Here is a 24,286-nt window from a genome sequence, read left to right on the forward strand (position 1 = left end):
ATCCTTGTCTTCATCCTGATTTTCTTTTAAAAGATTTATTTATTACACATAGTGTTCCATCCGCATTTGTGCCTGCAGGCCACAAGAGGGCACCAGATCTCATTACAGATGGTTCTGAGCCACCATGTGATTGCCGGGAATTGAACTCAGGACCTCTGGAAGAGCAGTCAGCACTCTTAAGCTCTGAGCCATCTCTCCAGCCCTTCATCCCAATTTTAATGGAAACACTTTGAGTTTTCCTCTATTCAGGATGATGATGGCTGTAGGCTTTCTGTATATTGTCTTAGTTATGTTATAATGTAATAACAATTAATGAAAAAAGAGGCCATAAATTTGAAAAAGCTCAAGGAGCAATATATAGGAGGGCTTGAAGGGAGGGAAAAAAGGAGAAATGTAATTATATTATAATCTCAAAAACAAAGTGAAAAAAAGGTATGTACCTATTCTCTTCAGGACACTATAAAAAGTATTTATTTATTTTTATGTGTGTGGTTGTTTGGCTGCATGTATATCTGTACATGTGTGCCTTGTGCCTGCCAAAGCCAGTAGAGGGCATCATACCACCAGTTACAAGTGGTTGCTGTCCACCTTGTGGGTCCTATAACTCAAAACCAGGTCCCATGGAAGAGCAACCAATGCTTTTAACCACTGAGCCATCTCTCTAGCTCTTTCCTGGACTTTTACTATGAAGAGATGTTAGATTTTGGTCAAAGACCTTTTATGATTCTGATGAGAAGATCATGTGGTTTCTGTCCTTTAGTCTATTTATTTGGTGGATTATGGGTATTGATTTACATATATTGAATCATTCTTGAATCTCTAGGATGAATCTGATTTTATCATGATGAATAATGTTTTTGATATTATTATTTGATTTGAAAGTATCTTATTGAGAATTTTTGCATCTATGTTATTTAGAGACAATGACCTATTGTCTTTTCTGTTGTTGTAGTTGTTGGTTCCTTTTCTTTTCTAGTTTGTGGAATATTTTGAGGAGTGATGGTAATACTTTTTTTAAAGCCTGGTGGAATTCTTCGCTGAATTCATTTAGCCCTTGCCTTTTCTGGTTTGGATATTTTTACTTATTGCTTTTATTTCACTGGGTGTTTGAGTCTACTTAAAAATTTTATTTCATGTTGGTTTAATTTTGGTAGTGTGTAAATATCTAGAAGAATATCCATTTCTTTCAGATTTTCCAGTTTGGTGGAATATAGAACTAATATACTAAGAACAAAACAGTGTGTGTTACAAAAGTTCAAGGCACGTGAATGTCTCTTGGATGATGAGAGAAATAGATCACACACAAGAACAGTCAACTTAAATTTGGAGAGCTAGCTCTTTTATTTAATACACAGAAACCCACAGAGGGATTGAAAAAATGTAGAAACTGGAAAAGATTTTCCAACTAATAGTAAGTAAAATATCTGTAAATGGTTCATAATGAAATTGGAGATAAGTGATATATCTAACATAGAATTCAAAAAGATGCTTACAAAGATTGGGGGTGGGGGTGGAGAAAGCAATTAATGGACATGGCTTGTTATACTATCTCTGCTGGCCTTATATTTTTCCCATTTTTCCATCTCTTAGCCTCTGATCTATTTTTAGGAAACATTTTCCTCCAGTTCTCTTGACTTTGTCATTAAAGCTTCAAGGGTCTTTCTTGGTTCTGTTGCTTCCTGGAAGAATATATATATATTTATATATATATATATATATATATATATATATACATACATATTCACATTCAACAAGGCTTTGCATTTATGGTATGTACCCCAAGAGAGGCACTATTTAGTTGAAAGCACTGTTTATAGCCTCAGCATGTGGGAAACAAAGGAATAATTGGACTATATTATATACAGCTTATGAGCTGAAGTGAATTCAGAGTCAGGCTCAGTGTTGTGAGGATAAGCTTTAAAGCTTTACAACAGGTTAGGTGTTTTTGTTTGTTTTGTTTACTATTTTATTATTTAAAACAATTTTAAATTTTAAATATAATTTGATCATATTTTTCTCCTTCCCCAAGTTTGTCTAGCTCCTCCTTCTCCCGACCCATATATTTCCTTTTATATCATCTTGGTTTGGTTTTGTCTTTGTGTTTTCAAGGTCTCTCCTCCCTGAAAGTCTTGGTAAACTTGAGTAGGATTGACACCTGTTTTAGCATGTCATGAATCAATGGCTGTGTTTTTACTATGAAATAAATGATTTTTCTCAACAGATCTTGCAAGCAATGCACCATTTCACCATGGATTTACCAGATTTTCTCTATTCTACATATACTTAATGTATTTAATTTCTGAATCCCTTACCTTAAATGGTCCTGCATTTCCACTTAGATGTGATACCTGACCATGGTAATCTGTAGACTGGGTTCCCTCCTTATCTTTGACTTGTGTTTATTATCCATGTGTGTTAATGGTCCTCTAAAAATAATGCTTTCCAATACTGAATGTTCCTGTTTGTATTCCTGATGAACTGTTTTCCCTTAAAAAAGAATTAAGAGAAAAAGGCAGCTATAGTTTTTGAGAGTCCTTGAAAAGAAAAATGTCATGGATTTATGATATCATTAGAAATCCTGCTCTTCTTTCTAGGAAATAATTAGTGAAAAACCACAGAAGTAGAAATTATGATATTATAAGCACACCTACCCCCATAAATTCCATCACTTTCAATTCATAGCTAGATGAGTTTTCAGAATAGTCTAAAGAAATCAAGGAATAAATGTTTCAAAGTGATTTTTCTCTTGGTTTCCTGACTATGGTGTTTCCATGGGAACTGGCTTGACTGCCTAGAAGTAAGTTACCTGATAATAACAAGGAAGAAGATGATGATAAGTACAATGTTTAAGACAAGAAAACATAGCTTATGGCAGCATCAGTAGCGGCATTTCTGTACACTGAGAAGCAGTCTGCCTTGTGTTACAATCTGAGTGCTATAACCATGCTTTAATAACAGATAATGTATATTATTTTCTATTTACAAGGGGTCACGTGCACATTGTATGAAATATTTACAACATCCTGTGAGAACTATTCCTACTGTAGAGATGAGAAACAGAAGACTCACAGAGGTCCGACACTGCAGACTTGATAGTAATTCAAATCTTGAGGCTGCTACAAAGATCATTGATTTCCACTAACCATACATTTTAAAAAAATGTCTTTAGATTTATTTATCTTAATTACAAGGGTATGGATGATTTGCCTGCATGTATATATTGCAATATGTACATATCTGGTGTTCATGGAGGTTAAAGGAGAGTGTCCATTTCCCCTGGAACTGGAGTCATAGGTGGTTGTGAACTACCATATGGCTGCTGGGAACTGAACCTAGATCCTATGTAAGAGCAATACATGTTCGTCATCACTGAGCCATCTCTCCAGTGCCAACAATATGAATTCTTATTATGAAATTAAACTTGAAAAATATATCCTCACTCTCCTTGAAGTCATTATTGGATTGTTGTACTAGTATGCTGTGTTTTCCTGGCAGGTCATTGTACAGCGCTGCTTGTGTGGCAAGAACATGTCTCATGTGAAGGCTGCATGCATCCTCTGTGGCTACCTGAAGCTGCTGCCCATGTTCCTCATGGTAATGCCAGGGATGATCAGCCGGATTCTGTACACAGGCAAGCCATGGATGCACACATCCTCTTCTCCTATGCTTGATGCCTGTGGTTTTCAAGACCAGAACAAATTTGATATGTTAGAATGAGAGATGGAGAGAGGCACTTCTGAGAGAAGGGTCAGAGGTAGAACATTTGGCAAATTTAGCACTTCTCTGTATCACTTCAAAATTTTGCCTGTCTCTTTGTAGACATTTGAAACCGTGTGTCTTCATTGGGGTTCTATTGCTGTAAAGAGACACTATAACCATGGCAACTCTTATAAAGGAAAACATTTAATGGGGGCTGGTTTTTAGGTCCAGAGGTTTAGTCCATTATCATCATGGTGGGAAGCATGGTGGCACACAGGCAGACATGGTGCTAAAGGAGCAGCTGACAGTACTACATCCAGATTGGCAGGCAGCAGGAAGAGGGTGACACTGGGCTTGGTGTGGGCTTCTGAAACCCCAGAGCTCACCCCCAGTGATACGGTTCCTCCTCAGGGCCACACCTCCCAATAATACCACTCCCTGGGAGCCTAGGGGGTCATTTTTAGGTGTCAAACCACTACACTGTGCATCCTGTTCCCATGAGTGGATTTAATGTAAGATACTCCAGAAGTGTACTGGGTGATGAAGTGCAATTGAGCTAGGGTAAGTTAGCAGAGCTGTTGTGGTTACATGCAGCAATGTCTTTGACCAAGAAGGTCTTAGAGGAACATGCTCACCCTCTGAGACAACCACAAAATTAAATTTCTTTTCAATGTTTAGAATCATGTTGTTTGGCAAAAAGGAATTTCTAAGTTAGATGAGAATAAATACTTGATATTTTTACTTGACATTTTATTCTATTTTTCTATGAAAAGTAAAGAAAATGCAACCAATCTGTTTTGATGAGTGGAAGACACATTTCTATTGGTGCAATCACCAGATTACACAGCATCGACTGTTTTCCCAATTAGGCATAAGTGTCATTCATTCCAAGATGACCTTCAGTGACCATTATCTCATCCTTTGCATCATTGTTGTATTGTTCATAACAATGAAGAATGTAGACATAGCCAAGGGGCAAGGAATAGCTAAATAATGACTGTAACCTTGCTCCCCCTGCCCCCGGCCTTATAGAGCACTATGCACAAGATCTTGAAGGCTGTGTCAAAGCTTTGGGAAGTATTGAGATTATTATGTTAAATGTAGAAATAAAGACCCAAAATATCTTAATAGTGGTCAAATAGGACATTTCTTCAGGGTGAGTGAGGTAGCTCAGTCTGTAAAATGCCTGCCACAAAATCATAAAGATCTGAGTTCAGAATCCCAAGAACCCCATGAAAGCCAGGTGAAGCATCTATAACCCCAGTGTTGGAATAGCAGGGGCAGGTCCATCCCCAGAGCTCATTGGCCACCAGCCTAGGCAAAACAGTAGGCTCCAAGCTCAGGGAGAGACCCTGCCTCAAAAATCTTGTTGTGTAAGCATGAGGATCTGATTATGAGCATCCAGTACCCAGGAAAAAGCCAGGCATGGAAGTCTATGGTGTAACTCCAGTCTTGGGAGGCAGAGACAAGAGGATCCTGTGTCTTGCTACCCAGATAATTCAGCTGAAATAGTGAGTACTCAGTTCAGTTAGAGAGGCTGATCAAAAGACATGGAGAAGGGCTATAGAGAAAGATACTTAATACTGACCTCTGGCCTACACACACACACACACACACACACAGATACACATACCTATGTTCATATAACATGAATATAGATATACTGCATACATGAATACTGCTTCTTGGTGAACAAGAATTATAAATGAACAAAAGTAGTTTTTGAAAAGTCAGTGTGTTCAAGTATTCTTGGATTAGGTGGTTCTTTATCAGATTTTTTTTTAAAAACAATCATTATAAATGCTCCAAGTTAAAATTTCATCAAGGTATTATACACATCGGAAAGTGACAAATGCCATCATCTATTGTATTGTCACCCAGATGATCCTTGTGAGTAACACTTTAGATGCTTAGAACTGGATAAGCGTGACTAGGTATAGGACCTAGCTTTCTGAAGGGAGGAGGTGTTGTTTATATTTGGAATTCACTGCTTCTGAGAAAATTGAGTCTTATCTGAGGATGGGAATGTCTCCCATGTCTGTTCTAATGCTGACTACCTCCAAAAGGGATCCCTGCCCCTCAGGCCAGTGCCAGGGGAGCTACCAGTTTGAGACACTGTGGGAGGTTCTGTACTGAGCAAGGAGTAACTAGACCCATGGTATCAAATTCAAAGTTTAGTATCCATTATTAGGTAATTATAGCTTCTCTCATCTATGTTCTTGCATCTTACCTCTGTCCTGTTTGCGGACTGTGTTGAGTTGAATCCTGCTCAATGAACTATATCTCTTTCTAGATAAGGTGGCCTGCGTTGTGCCTTCTGAGTGTGTGAAACAGTGTGGCACTGAAGTTGGCTGCACCAACTATGCCTACGCTACACTGGTCCTGGAATTGATGCCTAATGGTTGGTAAACATCCATATCATGTCTTAGAGGGAAACATGGGCCATGAGGAAGGATTATGGAGGAATTCAGTCCTAGTCATCAGATGTCTCTTGAGAATTAGTCACAGTCTACTAGTCACATGCTGGTTGGGTCTGCAGATCTCAGAGAGGAGCTAACTTCTATTAGAGGATATTGCTTAGGGTAGAGACTCTCTCCCAGCTCAGTTAGCATTAAATGATTTGTTAGCCAAAGAAAAAATTACAAATGTGCAAACTCAGGAGACTAGAAGATAAGTTTGTCTTGACATCTTTAGAACAATACTTCTCAATCTGTGTGCTTTATACCTAAGTGCATACCATTTTTCAGGCATTGCTTTGGGTCTTACAATTAATCAGTTAAGTAAGCACAGTTGCCCTATACCTTGGAACTCATTGTGGTTTTGCAGTATAGATAATAGGCTGCATGAGGTTCAGATTATTCAAATTTCCATCAATGATCATTGCTATGGGCAACATAGCAGAGAAGACACAGAGCTCAGAAGTGACTGGGTGGTCTGGGATCTTGTCTAAAGGTTTTGTGCTGATTCTCCTCCCTGATAGATACAAACATATTCAGGATAAAAGGAATATACTCCAATAACTCAAAGTAGCATGCATGCCATCTACCCTGTACTGGGAGTCCTGGAGTCACCACTAATGGGTGGAAGTAGCTGTCTGTGAAGCTCCCACAATGACTTAAAACCATCAGCTCTGCCCATAAAGGTTTATCACCAATATACCCTGCCAGGACTCTCTCTCTCCAATTCTCAAAGTCTTCAGGAAGCCACGAGTTTCTCCTCCTCTGAAGAGATGGTACCATATTATTTCCGCTCTTCCAAAGTAGGTTCCAGAACATGACTTTTAAGTAAACATTTAGCACTAAATTTATACACTGCATCATTCTCAGATTACTAGAGGAAAACTCAATAATGGATGATCTTGTGACTTGCTCAAGAAACACATACCTAGAGTATGACTTACTGTGCCCCCTCTTTCATGCTATTGTCAGGTATGGAAGCCCAACATATGTCACTAGATTCATCCACTCCTGCTGAGGGCCCTTACCCCCTGCCTCCATCCTTAGGCATAAATCCTAGACTCCCACCACCAAGCCCACCCACCCCACAAATTCTACCCATTCCCACTGTGCACACTTGAGCCCCTTTCTGGGCAGATACAAGAATCAGGCTACCAACTCTATCCATCCCCATGACCCAAGGATTGCTCCTCTCCAGATAGAGTCACTAGGCATACACCAGCAACTCCACCCTCTACGATGATCTGCCTTCCAACACTTGCATTCCATGCCCACAGTGCCTCCTCTTCAAGTAGGGATCCTAGAAGCACATCTTCAACTCCATCCAAACCCATTGCCTTAGGGAAAAGTACCACCTCTATGGTCCTTGTTCAATAATAAGTCAACATTAATGCTCTCAAATCAATAGAAGCCAGGTGGTGGTGGCACACGCCTTTAATCCCAGCACTCAGGAGGCAGAGGCAGGTGGTTCTCTGTGAGTTTGAGGCCAGCCTGGGCTACAGAGTGAGTTCCAGGAAAGGTGCAAAGCTACACACAGAAAGCCTGTCTTGAAAAATAAAAATAAAAAATCATTAGAAATGAGACATGAACTATCATATTGGAGCAGAAAACAGCATCCATCTTTTCGCTGCTTCCAATAAACACAATCACCACCATTGACAGTTACCACCAAAGGGTAAAATGTTAGGAAAAAGTATTCAGAGCGAAGGGAACTAACAAGCAAGCAGGAATAGCTATTCTAATATACAATGAAATAGACTTCAAACCAAAACTAGTCAAAAGAAATAAAGAGGGCCACTTTATACACATTAAAGGAAATATTCAATGATAGGATATTACAATTCTAAATATATATATGCACCAAAATGAAGAGGTACACAGTTTCATAAAATAAACACGATTAGCTTTAAAATCATAGATTGACCCCAACACAGTGATAATTGATAATTTTAATACATAACTGCATCCAATAGATGGATCAACTGGAAAAAATGAAATACAGAAATTCTGTAGTTAATGGCATCATAAATCAAAAGGACTGAATTGTGTCTATAGAACATTCCATCCAAACACTGAGAAATACACATCATGGAACTTTCTCCAAAATAGACTACATACTATGAAAACAAGAAGTCTCAGCAAATTTAGGACATTTGAAATCATATCTTGCATTCTATATGACCACTATACATTAAAGATGGATATCAATAACACAGAAATGGGAGAAAGTACACAAATCCATGAAAGTGAAACAGCACACTGCTCAGCCAAATTAGCTGAAAGAAGAAATGAAGAAAACCTTTTTACATCCTAGAACTGAGTGAAAATGAAAACGCAAAATACCTAAAACTCTGCAACACGATGAAGGCAGCCATGAGAAGAAAGTTTATATCTTTATATATCTATATATAAAATTTTAAAAGATCTCAAATTAATAACTTAATGACGTACCTGACAGCTTTAAAAAACAAGACTGATCAACAATCCCCTACCAAATAGTCAAAAATATATCATCAAAATCAAGGCTGAAATAAATGAAATGAAAACAAAAATAAGGATACAAAGAATGAGTGAAATAAAGGTTTTATGAAATGTTTAACAAGAATGACAAATATTAACAAAATTATCCAGAAGAAAGAGAACTGTGATCCAAATAGATAAAATAAGGAATGAAAAGGGGAAGAAATTCAGAGAACCATAAGGATATACTTTAAAAGCGCATAAACCATCAAAGTGGAAAAATCTAATAGAAATGGATGAATGAAATATATTCAACCTACCAAAGTTAAATCAAGATTAAATAAATAATTTAAATAGACCATAACATCCAGCAAGATAAAAACTGTAATTAGTAATCTCCCAACTAAAAAATAAGGCCCAGGGCCATATGGATACACCATAGAATCATACCAGAATTATGACCAATACTTCTGAAACTATTTTGCAGAATAGAAAAGGATATTTTCCAAATACCCACTACAAATCCAATATTATCATGATACCAAAGCAAGAAAAGACCCAACAACAACAAAAAAGAAAATTATAGACCAATATCTATCATTAACATTAATATTAAAGTTCTCAATGGATTGCTTATAAACAAAAAGATTATCCACCATGATCAAGTCAGCTTCATCCCAGAGAAGCAGGGATAGTTCAACAAACATAAATTAATAGACATAATTCACCACAGAAATAGACACAAGCACAAAACCATACATTCATCTCCTGAGATGCAGAAAAGGTCTTGAACAAAATCCAATATCCATTTATGATAAAAATTCCTGGAGGAAATAAGGTTACTGGGGACATATCTCAATATAATAAAGGCAATATATAGGAATCCCACAACAAAAATCCTCAGCAAAGAAAAACTCAAAGTATTTACACACACACACACACACACACACACACACACACACACACACACGGAACAAGACATGAATGTACACCTTCTCCATACATACTCAACATAGTACTTGAAGTCTTCGCCAGAGCAATAAAACAAGTGAAGAAAAAGAGAATACAGATAGGAAAGTAGAAGTCAAAGTGTGTTTATTTGTGAATGATGATTTTGCATATAAAAGGCCATAAAGATTCCACTAGAAAACTCTAACTGGTAGAAACTGCAGGATGCAAATTTAACACACACAATAAAACCAGTAGCCTTTTTATATACAAATGATGAACACACACAAAAAAAAAATCAAGGAAGCAATATCATTCCAAATACCCTCAATAAATTATCTTTGAAGAAATTTAAGTAAGAAACTGAAGGACTTATACAACAAAAACTTTAAAATACTGAAAAAATTGTAGAAGATACCAGAAAATAGAAAAAGCTCCAATGCTCATGAATAGGTAAGATGAAAATTGTGAATATTGTGAAAATAGCCAGCCATCCTACCAAAAACAATTCTCAGATTCCCTACAATCCCAATCAAAATTCCAACACAGATTTTAAAAGAAATTGAGAAAATAACTTGAAACTTCATATAGAAATATATATTTAAAAAAACAAACCATGATAATCAAAATAATCTTGAACAGCAAAAAACTGCTGGAGGTATCACTATCTAAGATTTCAAGTTATGCTGCAGAGCTCAAACAGACTCATTGATCAAAGGGATAGAATTGAGGACCGACATATAAACCCACACTCCTACAACCACCTGATTCTTTTCTTTTCTTTCCTCTTCTTTTCTTTTCTTTTCTTTTCTTTTTTGACAAAGAGATCAATGAAACAATATTAGAGAAAAGTTAGTATCTTCAAAAATAATGTTGGTCAAATTGGATAGCTATACAATGAGATCCCCTTTTTATCATCTGCACAAAACAGAACTCCAAAATATGACCTGGTATCATGAATCTGACAGAGGAGAAAGTAGAAAATTCACTTGAACTCATCAGCTCAGGAAAGGACTTTCTGAACATGAATTTGATAGTGCAGGCATTAAAACCATCAATTAATAAATTGGACCTCATGAAACTAAAACATTTTTATGCGGCAAATGACATAATCAAATGAAGAAATATTCCAGGGAATGGGGCAGGTGGGGGATCTTTATCAACTATATATCTGACAGAGGGTCAAAGCATTTCTCAATCTGAGAAGTTTCTTTTTGCAGTAGAAGGTAATTAGAATAAGAAACTACAGAAAGCTTAGTCCTAAGAAGAGCAAATGAACCATAGCCCCTTCTCCCAATACTCAGGGATCATTATAGAAGAATATGAAGACAGAGTGTAATAGACAGGGGCAGCAAGTGGCTGCAAAACAAAACAAAACAAAAACCGGTGTCTTCGGACACATCAGGGCAGTTATATATAAGAGCTCAAGGCAGTTGCATTAGCATGAACAAGATCTACAAAATCCCCAGGCAGACAAATCCCAGCATAGATATGGGAGTTGAGCATGAAATCTCATAGCTGTATAGCTATTGGCAATTGTTAGATCCTAGGAGAGGAAGAAACAGTTTTCTCTAAGTGTTTAGCCTCTTGTAAGCTAAGCATGATCCTATGGAAGACAATACACCCAAGATGTTTGGGTAGTGCAATTTGGTCTTGATATTTTTGGGGGGGCAGGTTTTAGATACAGAGTTGGGTCGTTAGAGAAAGGGAGATGAATCTGGAAAGAGTTGGAGTTGGGAGTAAATATGGTCAAAACTCATTGTAGGACACTCTAAAAGCACTAGTAAAATTTTGAAAAGAATTCTCAGACTGAGAGTTTGCAAAATCCAGTACTTTATTTTCAGCAGAAACAATTGAATTTATAAAGTATAGTTTCAAGTGTATACTTCTTTTTAAGAAACTAATTCAAAATCAAAAGACTCACTAAGCTGAATCTGAGCAATGAACCTTAGAAAATATTTGCATTATAATCTAGATATTTACATCTTAAGCTAATTATAGAAACTAACTAGCCACATGATAGCTTTGTATTTTAAAAATTAAATTTTCAGTTCAAAAGTCAAGAATTTCACTACTGTAGCAGAATTGTTAGAAGTTCTTATTAATAAAATAAACTCAAAGCCAAGTATTGGGGTGTGGCATAACTTACAAATGAAAGGATAGGTAGGTTGTAGGGTCTGGCAAAGGTATGGCGCTGTCCGGTAGTGTTCTCTGGAGAACTCTGCTCAGTCTACCTCTAGCGTCCAGGGTCTGGGCACCAAGAGATCCCTCTCTGTTGGATCCTGGGTCTTCAGCGTCCTCTCTCAGCCCCACCTTGTAGGTGTGACCATTACCCAAACCTCAGTGGGGGTTGGAACTTCCAGGCTAAGGCTGGAATGGCTACCCACTGCACACTACCACATTGTTTTTTTTATATTCAAGTATGGTTAATTTGATTAAACCTTGCTATAAATATTCTGTAATGATGTATTCACTTTACATGAATAATCATAGTATCCAGCACACATTGAACCTCTACTGTGTTTCGATGACTTTCTAAACCTTTTGTGTGCTTTAACTGGTTAAATTTCTAAGAAAAATTCCGTGATGATGTACACTGATAATTATATTACCTAATAACTTTGTAAGTGACAGTTTTGTCTTTACATGGCTCTTTGATGTAGTAAATCACTCATAAGCCATGACATCCCATCTAACCAGAGCTTGCACCCTCTCCTGACCCCAGGACTTCGAGGCCTGATGCTGTCAGTCATGTTGGCCTCTCTCATGAGCTCCCTGACCTCCATCTTCAACAGCGCCAGCACCCTCTTCACCATGGACCTCTACACCAAGATCCGGAAGAAGGCATCAGAGAGAGAGCTCCTGATTGCTGGACGGTGAGGAACCTGGTCTCTGCCTAGCACTGCTCTGAGGAGGGTGGATATAGACAGGAACTACAGACCCCTGGTCTCTGGATTCAGGGAAACTAAAACTGCAGTTCTACAATGGGAAGAATCATCAGGGAATGTTCAATTCAACCTTTCTCTTTACAGACACAAAAATGTTAGCCGTACTTACTTATTCCTTCCTCTCTTCATTGTCCCTACACCATATCTTCACAAAACTTCATCCATGTTTAATGGAATATACTTCACACTGTAAGTCTGATAGCTAGCTAACTGTGTTTTCTTTAACAGTTTCTATGCATACCACATGGAGATGAGCAACTTCCTCATCCACACACTTAACATAGGGAAGTTTACCAACTGCATTCGTTAAAGGATGAATATGCTAGACCGAGGCAGACCCCTAAAGAGATAAAATCCAAGAGCTGTGTCAGCCCAGTGGATCCTGAGTAGCCTAGGGGTCGTGAAGACAGTAAGATGGAAGGAAACAAGAAGAAATAATAACCAACATGGCATCCTTTTCTCCTTTTAATTTTCAAGCAGAATCGATATTGAGATATATTTTAATTTTTAAGGTATTATTTATTTTAATTAAAATATAGTTATACAGCTGGGCGGTGGTGGTGCGCGCTTTTTTAAAAAATTTATTTTATTATTATTATTATTATGTGTTTTAATTTTATATATCAGCCATGGGTTCCCCTGTCCTCCCCCCTCCCGCCCCCAGCTCCACCTACCCCCCAGCCTCTCCCTTCCATTCCCATGTCCTCCAGGGCCAAGACTCCCCTGGGGATTCATTTAAACCTGGTGGATTCAGTACAGGCAGGTCCTGTCCCCTCCTTCCAGACTGAGCATGTGTCCCTGTGTAAGCCCAAGGTTCCAAACAGCCAGCTCATGCACTAAGGACAGATCCTGGTCCCACAGACTGGGTGCCTCCCAAACAGATCAAGCTATTTAATTGTCTCACTTATTCAGAGGGCCTGATCTAGCTGGGGGCTCCTCAGCCGTTGGTTCATAATTCATGTGCTTCCATTCGATTGGCTACTTGTCCCTGTGCTTTTTGCAATCTTGGATTCAACAATCCACACTCTTGCAGTCCCTTCTCTTTCTCAACAGTTGGACATCTGGAGCTCCACCTGGGCCCTGGCCGAGGATCTCTGCATCCACTTCCATCAGTTATTGGATGAGAGTTCCAAGGCGACTGTTAGGGTGTTTAGTCATCTGATCACCAGACTAGGTCAGATCAGGCTTTCTCTCGACCATTGCCAGCAGTCTACAGAGGATATATCATTGTGGATTTAAGGGGACCTCTCGAGCACTCTGCCTATTCCTGTTCTCATGTGGTCTTCATTTATCATGGTCTGTTATTCCTCGTTCTCCCTTTCTGTTCTTGATCCAGCTGGGATCTCCTGCTCCCCTAAGCTTTCTTTCCCTCAAATCTTGCCCTTCATTACTCCCACTGTCGTTCAGGTTGTTCATGTAGATCTCATCCATTTCTGTCATTGGGTGATTGCTGTGTCTTTCCTAGGGTCCCGTTTTCTAGGTAGCCTCCCTAGAGTTGTATAGCAGTCTAGTCATCTTTGTTTTACATCTAGCATCCTCCTATGAGTGAGTACATACCATGTTTGTCTTTCTGAGTCTGGGTTACCTCACTCAGGATGATTTTTTTCTAGATCCATCCATTTGCCTGCAAACCTCATGATGTCATTGTTTTTCTCTGCTGAGTAGTACTCTATTGTGTATATGTACCATATTTTCATTATCCATTCTTCAGTTGAAGGGCATCTAGGTTGTTTCCAGGTTCTGGCTATTACAAACAATGCTGATATGAACATAGCTGAGCAAATGCCCTTGTGGTATGATTGAGCATTCCTTGGGTATATGCCCAAGAGTGCTATAGCTGGGTCTTGGGAGAGATGGATTCCCAATTTTCTAAGGAAGAGCCATATTGATTTCCAAAGTGGCTGTACAAGTTTGCATTCCCACCAGCAGTGGAGGAGAGTTCCCCTTGCTCCACATCCTCTCCAGCATAAGCTGTCTTCTGTGTTTTTGATCTTAGCCACTCTGACAGGTGTAAGGTGGTATCTCAGAGTCGTTTTGATTTGTATTTCCCGGATAATTAGGGATGTTGAGCAAATCCTTAAATGTCTTTCAGCCATTTGAACTTCCTCTGTTGAGAATTCTCTGTTTAGTTCTATAGCCCATTTCTTAATTGGACTGTTGGGCATTTTGATGTCTAATTTCTTGAGTCTTTATATATTCTGGATATCAGCCCTCTGTCAGATGTGGGGTTGGTGAAGACCTTTTCCCATTCTGTAGGCTGTTGCTTTATCTTGTTGACCATGTCCTTTGCTCTACAAAATCTTCTCAGTTTCAACAAGTCCCATTGATTGGTTGTTTCTCTCAGTGTCTGTGCTACTGGTGTTATATTTAGAAAGTGATCTCTGGTGCCAATGCGTTTAAGAGTACTTCCTACTTTCTCTTCTATCAGGTTCAGAGTAACTGGATTTATGTTGAGGTCTTTGATCCACTTGGACTTAAGTTTTGTGGTGCATGCTTTTAATCCCAGCACGTGGGAAGCAGAGACAGGCGGATCTCTATGAGTTCGAGGCCAGCCTGGTCTACAGAGTGAGATCCAGGAGAGGCGCAAAGCTACATAGAGAAACCCTGTCTTGAAAAAGCAAAAAACCAAAACAAAACAAAATAAAACAAAAAATACTGTTATACAATTACCCCTCCTTCTATTCCCATAAACCCCCATTTCTCCTGCCTCCAACCCCTTCCATGTCCTGCTATACATCTTCTCAAATTCATGGCCTTTTTTTTTTTTAGATTATTACACACACACACACACACACACACACACACACACACACACACACATCCTGCTGAGTCTGTTAGTGACACTTTCATGTATATGATTTTAAGTTTGAACACTTGTTAACTAATTAGGGGACTCATCCCTGGGGAAGACTAATTTTCCCTTTCAGTAGTCATTAATTGCTTACAGTTCTTTGTCTAGGGGTGAGGCCCCAGTGATATTTTCCCCTTCTGTATTAGCACATCTGTTCATGTTGTTATTGTTCATATGTCATGAGTATAGCTTCCCTGTCATTTCTAGGAGACATAATCTCACAGAGATATTCTAGTCCTTTGGCTGTTGTAATCTTCTGTGATAATCTCTGAGCCTTGGGTATAAGGATTTGTGTTGTAGATGTATCCTCTGGAGATATGCATGCCAAGATCACCTGATATCTACATTTTGACCAGTTGTTTTCTGTAATTGTATCCACCTGCTGCAAAGAAAAGTTTCTTGAATAAGAGGTGAGATGTATATTTATCCATGAATATAAAGTTAAGTGCATAGAATACACTTAGTATTTCTGTGGGCTTAGTTAAGTGGTATAGTAGGTTCTCCTCTAAGATCTATGACCTCACGAATCCAAGGTAATTGGCTGGGTTCCTAGTACCAGGCATAATTTTCCTCCCCACTGAGCCAGTCTTAAGTCCAATCAGAGAACCATTGGTTACAGTCAAACCGTGAGTGCCACTTTTGCACCTTTAGGGTGTCTTGCCATGCTGGTTGTCGTGAGTCATAGGTGTCATCATCGGGCAGGACTACTGATTGCTTCCCTCCCTTGGCAGCTTGCACAGCACATTCTAATACCAGGAAAAATAGACTTCAGGGAAGAGGCTTAGATCCAGCTTGCATCTTCTGAGTCCTTGTCCAGAGGCTATCTATGGCATCTTGGGGAATAGACATCTCTGGGAAGGAGCCAACAGCAACAGTAATAGCCTATATTGTTTTATGTATCTCCTGGACTACCCTGATCAACAACTCAGGGGGAGGTTTTGTTGTGCCAGACACTGGGGTTTTTGTTAGATGACAGCCTATGGCTCTCATAGAAAGTTATGTCAGCCCAACTGCCACAAGTTCGTTTAAAATAGATATGTCTACACAAACACATATATGTAGTATATGTAATTTTAGGTAAATAGATAAAAGGATATGAGGTCTTATTAAGGCTGTTTCAAGCAAGCTCAGAGTTATTTGTCCCCACTCCCTTTTGAATTGACCTTCCTTCCCACTACCCAATAATAGCTGCCTGCTCATTTTTCTTACTTCCCCCAACATAATGACTGTATCCTGGCAGTCCCTTCTTCAATCTCCTGGCTCCCATAGTTCCTTTTTACTTTCTGCCATTTTTCCAAGTCATATACTCACATATGATGATTTGAAACAAAGAACCACAAATTAGAGAGACATGTGTGTGTGTGTGTGTGTGTGTGTGTATACACACACACACATATATATATATATATATGTATATGTATATCACATTTTCACTAGCCATTTGTCAGATGAAGGTCATTTCTGCTGCTTCCATTTCCTAGCTATTGTAGATAGAAAGGCAATGAATATTGCTTATCAAGTATCTATGAAGTAGGGTATTGAGTTCTTTGCTCATATGTCAAAGTGTGGTCTATCTGGATCATATGGTAGATTTATTTTTGGCTTTTTGAGAGTTCCCCACACTGATTTCTAAAATGACTTCACTAGTTTATAATCACACCAATAGCAAGTGAGGGCTCCTGTTCTCCCAAACCTCTCCAGAATTTGTTGTTGGGTGTTTTGTTGATATTAACCAGTCTGATTTGGGTAAGAAGACATCTCAAAGTTGTTTTAAATTACATTTCACTAATTGATAGAGCTGATAAATAATTTTGAGATACTTTTTTATAGCAAATTTTATTTTTTCTTTTGAGAACTTTCCATTAAGATCTGTAGCTCACTTTCTCAATGTGTCTTTTTAAAAACCTTTTTTAAAGTTATTTTTGTATTCTGGTATTAATCCAATGTCACATGTATAGCTGGCAAAAAGTCTCTCCCATTCTGTAAGCTTCCTTTTCACTCAAGTGATTGTCTCAGTAGCTGTGCAGAAGCTTTTAATTTTCATGAGGTACTGCTTATCAATTATTAGCTTTAATTCTTGGGCAAATAGAGTTCTATTGAGAAAGTCCATTCCCACACTAATACCATGTAGGTTACTGCCTATCTTTTCCTCTAGTAATTTCAATCTTTTCACTTTCACTGAAATTCACACTCAGTTCTTTGATCTTTTGTAGTTAGTTTTGTGCAAGGTAATAGTTGTGAGTCTAATTTCATCATTCAACATGTAGACATTCAGTTTTCCCACTACCATTTGTTGAAGATGTTATCTTTCTTTTGGTGTATGTTTTTGGCATCTTTGTCAAAGACCAGATAGTTGTAGTTACATACACTCATGTTTGAGTCTTCTATTTTAGTCAATTGGTCTACACATCTGTTTTTGTGCCACTATAAAATGTTTTTTATTAAAATAGATCTATAATATATTGAAATACAGAATGGTTATCACTCCATCAATGTTTTCTTTTCTGCTCAGAATTGCATTGGCTATCCAGGGTCTTTAAGGTTCTGTATATGAATTATAGGATGCTTTTATTTCTGTGAAGTATGAGATAGATTTTTATTGGGATTGCTTTTAATCTGTAAATAGCTTTTGGTAGGATGGTCATTTTCACAATATTAATGCAACTAGCCCATGATCATGGAAGGTCTTTCCATTTGCTAGTGTCCGTCCCGATCTCTCGCTTCAGAAATCTAACATTTTCATTATAGAGCTCTTTCTTCACCTTCTTGGTTGAGTTTATTCCTCAATATTTTAAGTTTTTGGGGCTCTCATGGATAGAACATATTCACAATCTTTTTCTTGGTGTTTGTTGTAGGTATATAGAAAAACTAATGTATTTTTGTGATTTGATTCTGTATCCTGCCACATTGCTAAAGTTTTTTTTTTTGTTGTTGTTTTTTGTCATTCACCTCAGCAGAATGCCGAATGCCGTTTATTGAAGGAGGGAGGAGGTCTTAAATACAGGCTTACAGCACAATGGGAGAACCCTGGAGGGCAGAAGTTCGCTACCGATGTTTTAAAATCTTTCATCTAAGCTGTTAATGCCCAATATGCAGGATACACAGACAAGGAACTTACTTTAAGCATCCAGGAGGGTGAAACCGGGCAGGGAATTAGCGTAGGGAGGATATCAAGGTCAAGGTCAGCAAGCAAGGTAACAGCTACCCAAAATGGGGGCCAGGGCCCTACAGGTCCCTCCCCCCCCTTTTACTAAAAAAAAAAAAAAATGAGCTTCTGACTTAGGTTGCATGGGACGTCAGCAGGTCACCTTACCCGTCATGGAGACACCTGTCCAGGCCACACAGGTGTTCTGTCTTAGGTTGGTGAACACCCCCACCCCCCAGGCATTACCCGTCTCTGAATACTCATTATCATACAGGCTCAGTCCTATGAGCTGCAGAGTTAACTGCTGCCAAAGATCTCAAAGTGGTGCTGGGCTTGCAATCTGTGTGTTCGACACAGAAAAGACCAACAAAAGTCCTAACTCACTCTTAGCCAGTAGGCTAAAGGCAGCTGAGCCATTCCCTTCCTTAACGAGCCTTACTGCAAATTGGAGTCCTTGTATGATGGTATCCTGAGAGCAAATGGAACTTGAGTTTATAAATTTATAACTTTCAGAATTTTTCTGGTGAAATTTTTGGGATCTCATGTATAATATCAGGTCATTTGCAAATAGGGATAGTTTGATTCTTCTTTTCCTATTTGTAACCCTTTAATTATCCTCTCTTGCCTCTCTTGGTCCAGCTAGTGCTTCCAAAACTATATTGAAAAGGACTGGGTATAGTGGGCAGCCCTGGCTTTTTTTCCTGTTTTTAATGGGATTGCTTTGACTTTTCTTCCATTTAGAATGATGATGGCTATGAGTTTGTTGTGGATAACTTTGATCATGTTAAGATATGCTCTCCCCAGTCCTGTTCTCTCTGGAACTTTCATTGTGAAGTCATTGGATAAAAGGCCCTTTCTGCATCTACTGAGATGATCATGTGACTTTCGTCTTTAAGTCCATTTATATGATTTATTACAATTAGGAGTCGTGTATGTTGAACTATTCCTGAATCTCTGGATAAAGCCTACTTGACTTTGGTGGATGATCTTTTTGATATATGTCTGTATTCTGTTTGCAAGTATTTTATTGAAGTTTTTTTTTTCAGTCATGTTTATCAGGGATATTGGTTTGTAGGTTTTGTTATTTGCTATATCTTTACATTATTTTGGTTTTAGAGTAATCCTGGCTTCATGCAAGGAGTTTGGAAGTATTTCTTCTGTTTCTAAATTGTTTAATAATTTTTACAAACTACTAATATACATACATAAAATATTTACTTATTTTAAAGGCCAAACATGAGAGATGCATCAGTATTTAATGCTAAAATACTTGGTGTGAATGCTACTCATTCATTCTCAATAATTTAAATTAAATATTATAACCTGATACTTATTTTGCATTTTGATGCTTATATCATGAATCATATGTTTCTCTCTCCACGGTATAAGTTTTTCCTAAAAATACAATACATATGCTATGGCAAGTTCCCTCCTCCAGAGGGCAGTGCAGTACAAACTCAGAGGCATTGAATGCACAAAAATCCCACATTCCTATCTCATTCTAATAATAAATCTACACAGAAAAAGGCTCAGAATCTGCCAAAATGCTAGAACTCTTGGCTGCAAGATTCAACTATTCACTATTCAACTATTCAACCAACCATTCAACTATTTCTTCCACATGCCGCTCAAGTCAATTTCCCTAATTAGAGTTATTTTAAAACACAAATACGAAAATGATCCTCAGTTGGTCAGACACATCAGCACACGGTTGTAAAAACACAGGTGACAAAAACAATTTGCTTCAGTTCCTATGAACCTTTAAAACAAATCTTCTGTGTTCTCCCACCCAATGGAAGGTTAAGTGATTTTATAGTTTAAGAAGTATTAGCTTTAATATTCTTTGAAAGTTTGGTAAAATTCTGCTGTGAACCCATCTGGACCTGAGATTTTTTTAGTTAGAATACTTTTCTTTTTTTAAATCACTGTTTATAACTGTTCCAACACCTTGGATCAAATTCTAGCTACTTTGAACATTCATCTTCTACCTTGCATCTTCTATACAAAAACCAGTGGACAGGATATGGTATTTTTATTGAAAGCAAAGAGTCAGGTTCGTATATAGGGCATGTGAGAGTGACACAGCATAAGCTTAGCATGGTAGACAAGAGACACGAAACAGGCTCTCTGACTGACAGCACGGATTTAGGTTTGAGTATGTCTGTGACGGGAGGCACTGAGGTTAGGTGAGCTGGAGGGGCACATGTTTGTTTTCCAGTGATAGTGATGGATATGGTGGGGAGAGTTAATTGAGTCATTAATGTTTTTTGACATTATGCTAAAACTTTTCATTATTTGTTGTTCTAATGTGTGTTGTTGTTAAGAGTATAGTGGTTTATGAAGTTTGAATGGGACACTTATCCATCTATACCCTGACAAGTTGGGCACCCATGCATCCCACCATCACTGTTTGCACAGGTGGACACACTGTCTAGTAAACTATTTATTGACAAGCACAAGACACTAGGGTTCAAAAATCAAGTCATCTCCCATGGACTGCAGCTACCTCTAACAGCGTAACAGTATTTTTTAAAATTTATTATATTTGTGTTTTCATTTTACACATCAGCCATGGGTTCCCCTGTCTTCCCCCCTCCCGCCCCCACCCCCACCTTCTCCCCAGCCCCTCCCCTCCATTCCCATCTCCTCCAGGGCCAAGACTCCCCTGGGGATTCATTTAAACCTGGTGGATTCAGTACAGGCAGGTCCAGTCCTCTCCTTCCAGGCTGAGCAAAGTGTCCCTGTGTAAGCCCAAGGTTCCAAACAGCCAGCTCATGTGCTAAGGACAGCATTTTAACACATTCATCTTAGTTGCTGCAATACTCTAGTTAGGAAATGCACGCATAGCATTTCTTGCCATGACATGCAACATTCTTAGATATTTGGTATTTTAATTTGAATCTATGTAAATTGACTCAATTTCCCTCAAGCTATGAAAAAAGCCAAAACGTAAGTCTGCTTTATTTACAATACAAATGATTACTGATAGGTATAAGTAGTCTAGTGTTTCTTGATGTATATATTACAAACTACTAATTGCTGCAGTTTGAGTTGATTTTGTGAGTGGGAAGTTAAGGCTATACACAAAAATGTAGTGGCTAATCATTGAAAAGAAGTTTATTCATTGACATTTCACTGCCAGGTACCTATTGGGCATGGTGTTGGTTCATGCAAGGTCAAGCAGCTTGACTTTGCCTGGGACACCAATGAAAGAGCAGAAGAATAGCTTCAGGAGTGGTGGAGGCTGACATGATGCTTTTGCTTAATCTTTAAATCACCGTGTTTCCCGGACAGGCTCTTCGCCATTGTTCTAATTGTCATCAGCATCCTGTGGGTCCCATTGGTACAGGCATCACAGAATGGACAGCTGTTCCACTATATGGCGTCATTTTCTAGCTACATTGGGCCTCCCGTAGGTGCCGTCTTCATGCTTGCAATCTTCTGTAAAAGAGTCAATGAACAGGTAAGGGGACATTTGCAAGAACGAGGCAAAAATTAGAACTTCTTCTGGGATGGGAAAAGGTCTTCTTTTACTCAGGTGTGGTGGCCCACACCTATAGTTCCAGAATCTTATTCAGGAGCTTGTGTCAGGAAGACATCTTGAATTCAGAAGTTCAAGACCAATCTGGGCAACACAGTGACAATCCATCTCAAAAATAATGCATTCTGTCTAACCTATGTCTATCACTTAAGGGCCATTTCAACTTCAGTTGTGGTCAGACACAATTTATAATCCTCATAGATATATATGACTATACAGTGCCCACTCAAATGAAAAGTCTTCACATGTCTCATAAATTACATACATTCATGGCAAAGTGTTGACCAAAACACATTTTGGAGAGACTTCCAGGGTCTGGTCATAGCTCTACAATTTTAGTGTATTGACCTCAAGTAAATTATGCAAACCTGTAATACAAAATCAACAGTGGTACCTACCTTATTTGAGTTCTACTAAGATGATAGAAACAGAGGACATGTAAAATGTTTATAAGAAAAATCTACTGCATTATTACTAACTCAAATAAGTTAAATGCTATTCTTTTTTTTTTTTTTTCAGAGCTGAGGACTGAACCCAGGGCCTTGAGCTTGCTAGGCAAGCACTCTACCACTGAGCTAAATCCCCAACCCCTAAATGCTATTATTTTATAAATGATTGATTCTTGCAGACCGTTACCTTAATCCATGTTTCTGAGTGTTAGTCCTATTAATATAATTGTCATTTAAGGAACACCTGGAGAAATGGATGTCTATTTTGCCTGCCATGTCTTACTTAATAAGTAGGGTGTTAGAATTCAGATGTGGTCTCCTGTAGTCTAGAGCCCATGATCCTAATCACCAGTCATGCTGGTTCCTGAGAGCAGAACTGAGAGCAGGTGTTTCCAACACCATCAATCTCTGGGAGAAAAGGGAAGCTTTGACTTATCAAACATACCTATTTTCAGCCCTTAAAGCTATATAAGTCATAGATCTGCTTATTTGGAGAAATAAGTAGCAAGTGTTTAAACCTATAGATTGAAAAACAAAAGTGAAGAAAACCTCAGCTTTGGTTAGAGTATACAGCAGAGTTCTGGAGTTAAAAAAAATTAAAATGTGATGTTCAAGTGTGGAAATTAAATAATATAAGTCATTTTGTAATATATACATCATAATATAAACTATTTGTACCCATAAGTGTATACAAATATCATTTGTCAATAATGAATGGAATATAAGAGAAAGAAATGCATGCTAGAGAGCCGGAGAGGTGGCTCAGGAGTTAAGAGCATTTGCTACTCCTGCAGAGGACCCAGGTTGGCTTCTAGAACCCACACTTGGGTGCTGTTCATTGCCTGTAACTCCAGGTTCAGGAAATCTAGCACCCTCTTCTGGCCTCTGCAGGTACTTCGTGCATGTGGTACACCTACAAATAAGCAGGCACACATACATAGACATAAATCAAAACCAACAGGTATTAAAGTGCTCTGGTACCTGAGAAACAAGGACAACAATATCCCACTAGTACAGACATATATCTTCAACTTTCTTTGAAAATCCATCCTCATGGTTTGCCACTTACTTTTCCTTGATGGAGCAGGCAGCATGGTGACTGTGCTTACTTCAAAAATCTCATGTTTCCTGAGCATTGATTTCATTCTTTTTTTTTTTTTTTTTTCAGGGAGCATTCTGGGGACTAATGGTTGGACTTGTGACAGGCCTTATTCGTATGATCACAGAGTTTGCATATGGAACAGGGAGTTGCTTAGCTCCCAGTAACTGTCCAACGATTATCTGTGGAGTGCACTATATGTACTTTGCCATCATCGTGTTTTTTGTGACTATATTAATAACCTTGGGGATCTCCTACCTAACAAAACCAATCCCTGATGTTCACGTGAGTAAGGAGTGATGACTCCAGGCTAATTTAAAAATCGCATTTCTTCTCTTCCTAGCACTGTTGGCTTCTGTACAGGCTCAGGCAATGGAATTGGGGTAACTCTGGAGCTAGAACCCATCTAAACAACTTTGCACCTAGTACATACAAAACACCAGAGAATGGAGAAGTGAGATTAGGGAATGAACTGGGAATTCAAAATTCTCATAATGGAGCTGGGAGAAAGCTCTATACCACTTTTTCAGGATACCACAATGACAGAACTTGGTGTGGTCTAGGAGACCACAAAACACCCGAGAGCAGAAGAGACACCAGAGCTGGGCAGACACAGGGGCAAACCAAATGTCATCCACAACATGAAAAGAGATAAAATGCACACAGCACCAGGGACAAGAACATAGGAAA

At 38.5% G+C, this 24,286-nt stretch overlaps 1 protein-coding gene across 1 annotated transcript in view; it reads left to right on the forward strand.

Annotated features, from left to right (window-relative positions):
• The window catches only part of LOC118569940 (solute carrier family 5 member 4-like), an 80,681-nt gene that overhangs the window by 50,546 nt on the left and 5,849 nt on the right, over positions 1–24,286 (forward strand). Inside the window, exons 9-13 of the mRNA XM_036168233.1 lie at positions 3,496–3,631; positions 5,993–6,100; positions 12,289–12,439; positions 21,802–21,970; positions 23,666–23,881. Coding sequence (XP_036024126.1) covers positions 3,496–3,631; positions 5,993–6,100; positions 12,289–12,439; positions 21,802–21,970; positions 23,666–23,881 — 780 coding nt within the window. The remainder of the gene's footprint in view (positions 1–3,495; positions 3,632–5,992; positions 6,101–12,288; positions 12,440–21,801; positions 21,971–23,665; positions 23,882–24,286) is intronic.

Source organism: Onychomys torridus, chromosome 18, assembly GCF_903995425.1.
Source record: "Onychomys torridus chromosome 18, mOncTor1.1, whole genome shotgun sequence".
In the NCBI taxonomy this organism is placed as follows: Eukaryota; Metazoa; Chordata; class Mammalia; order Rodentia; family Cricetidae; genus Onychomys; species Onychomys torridus.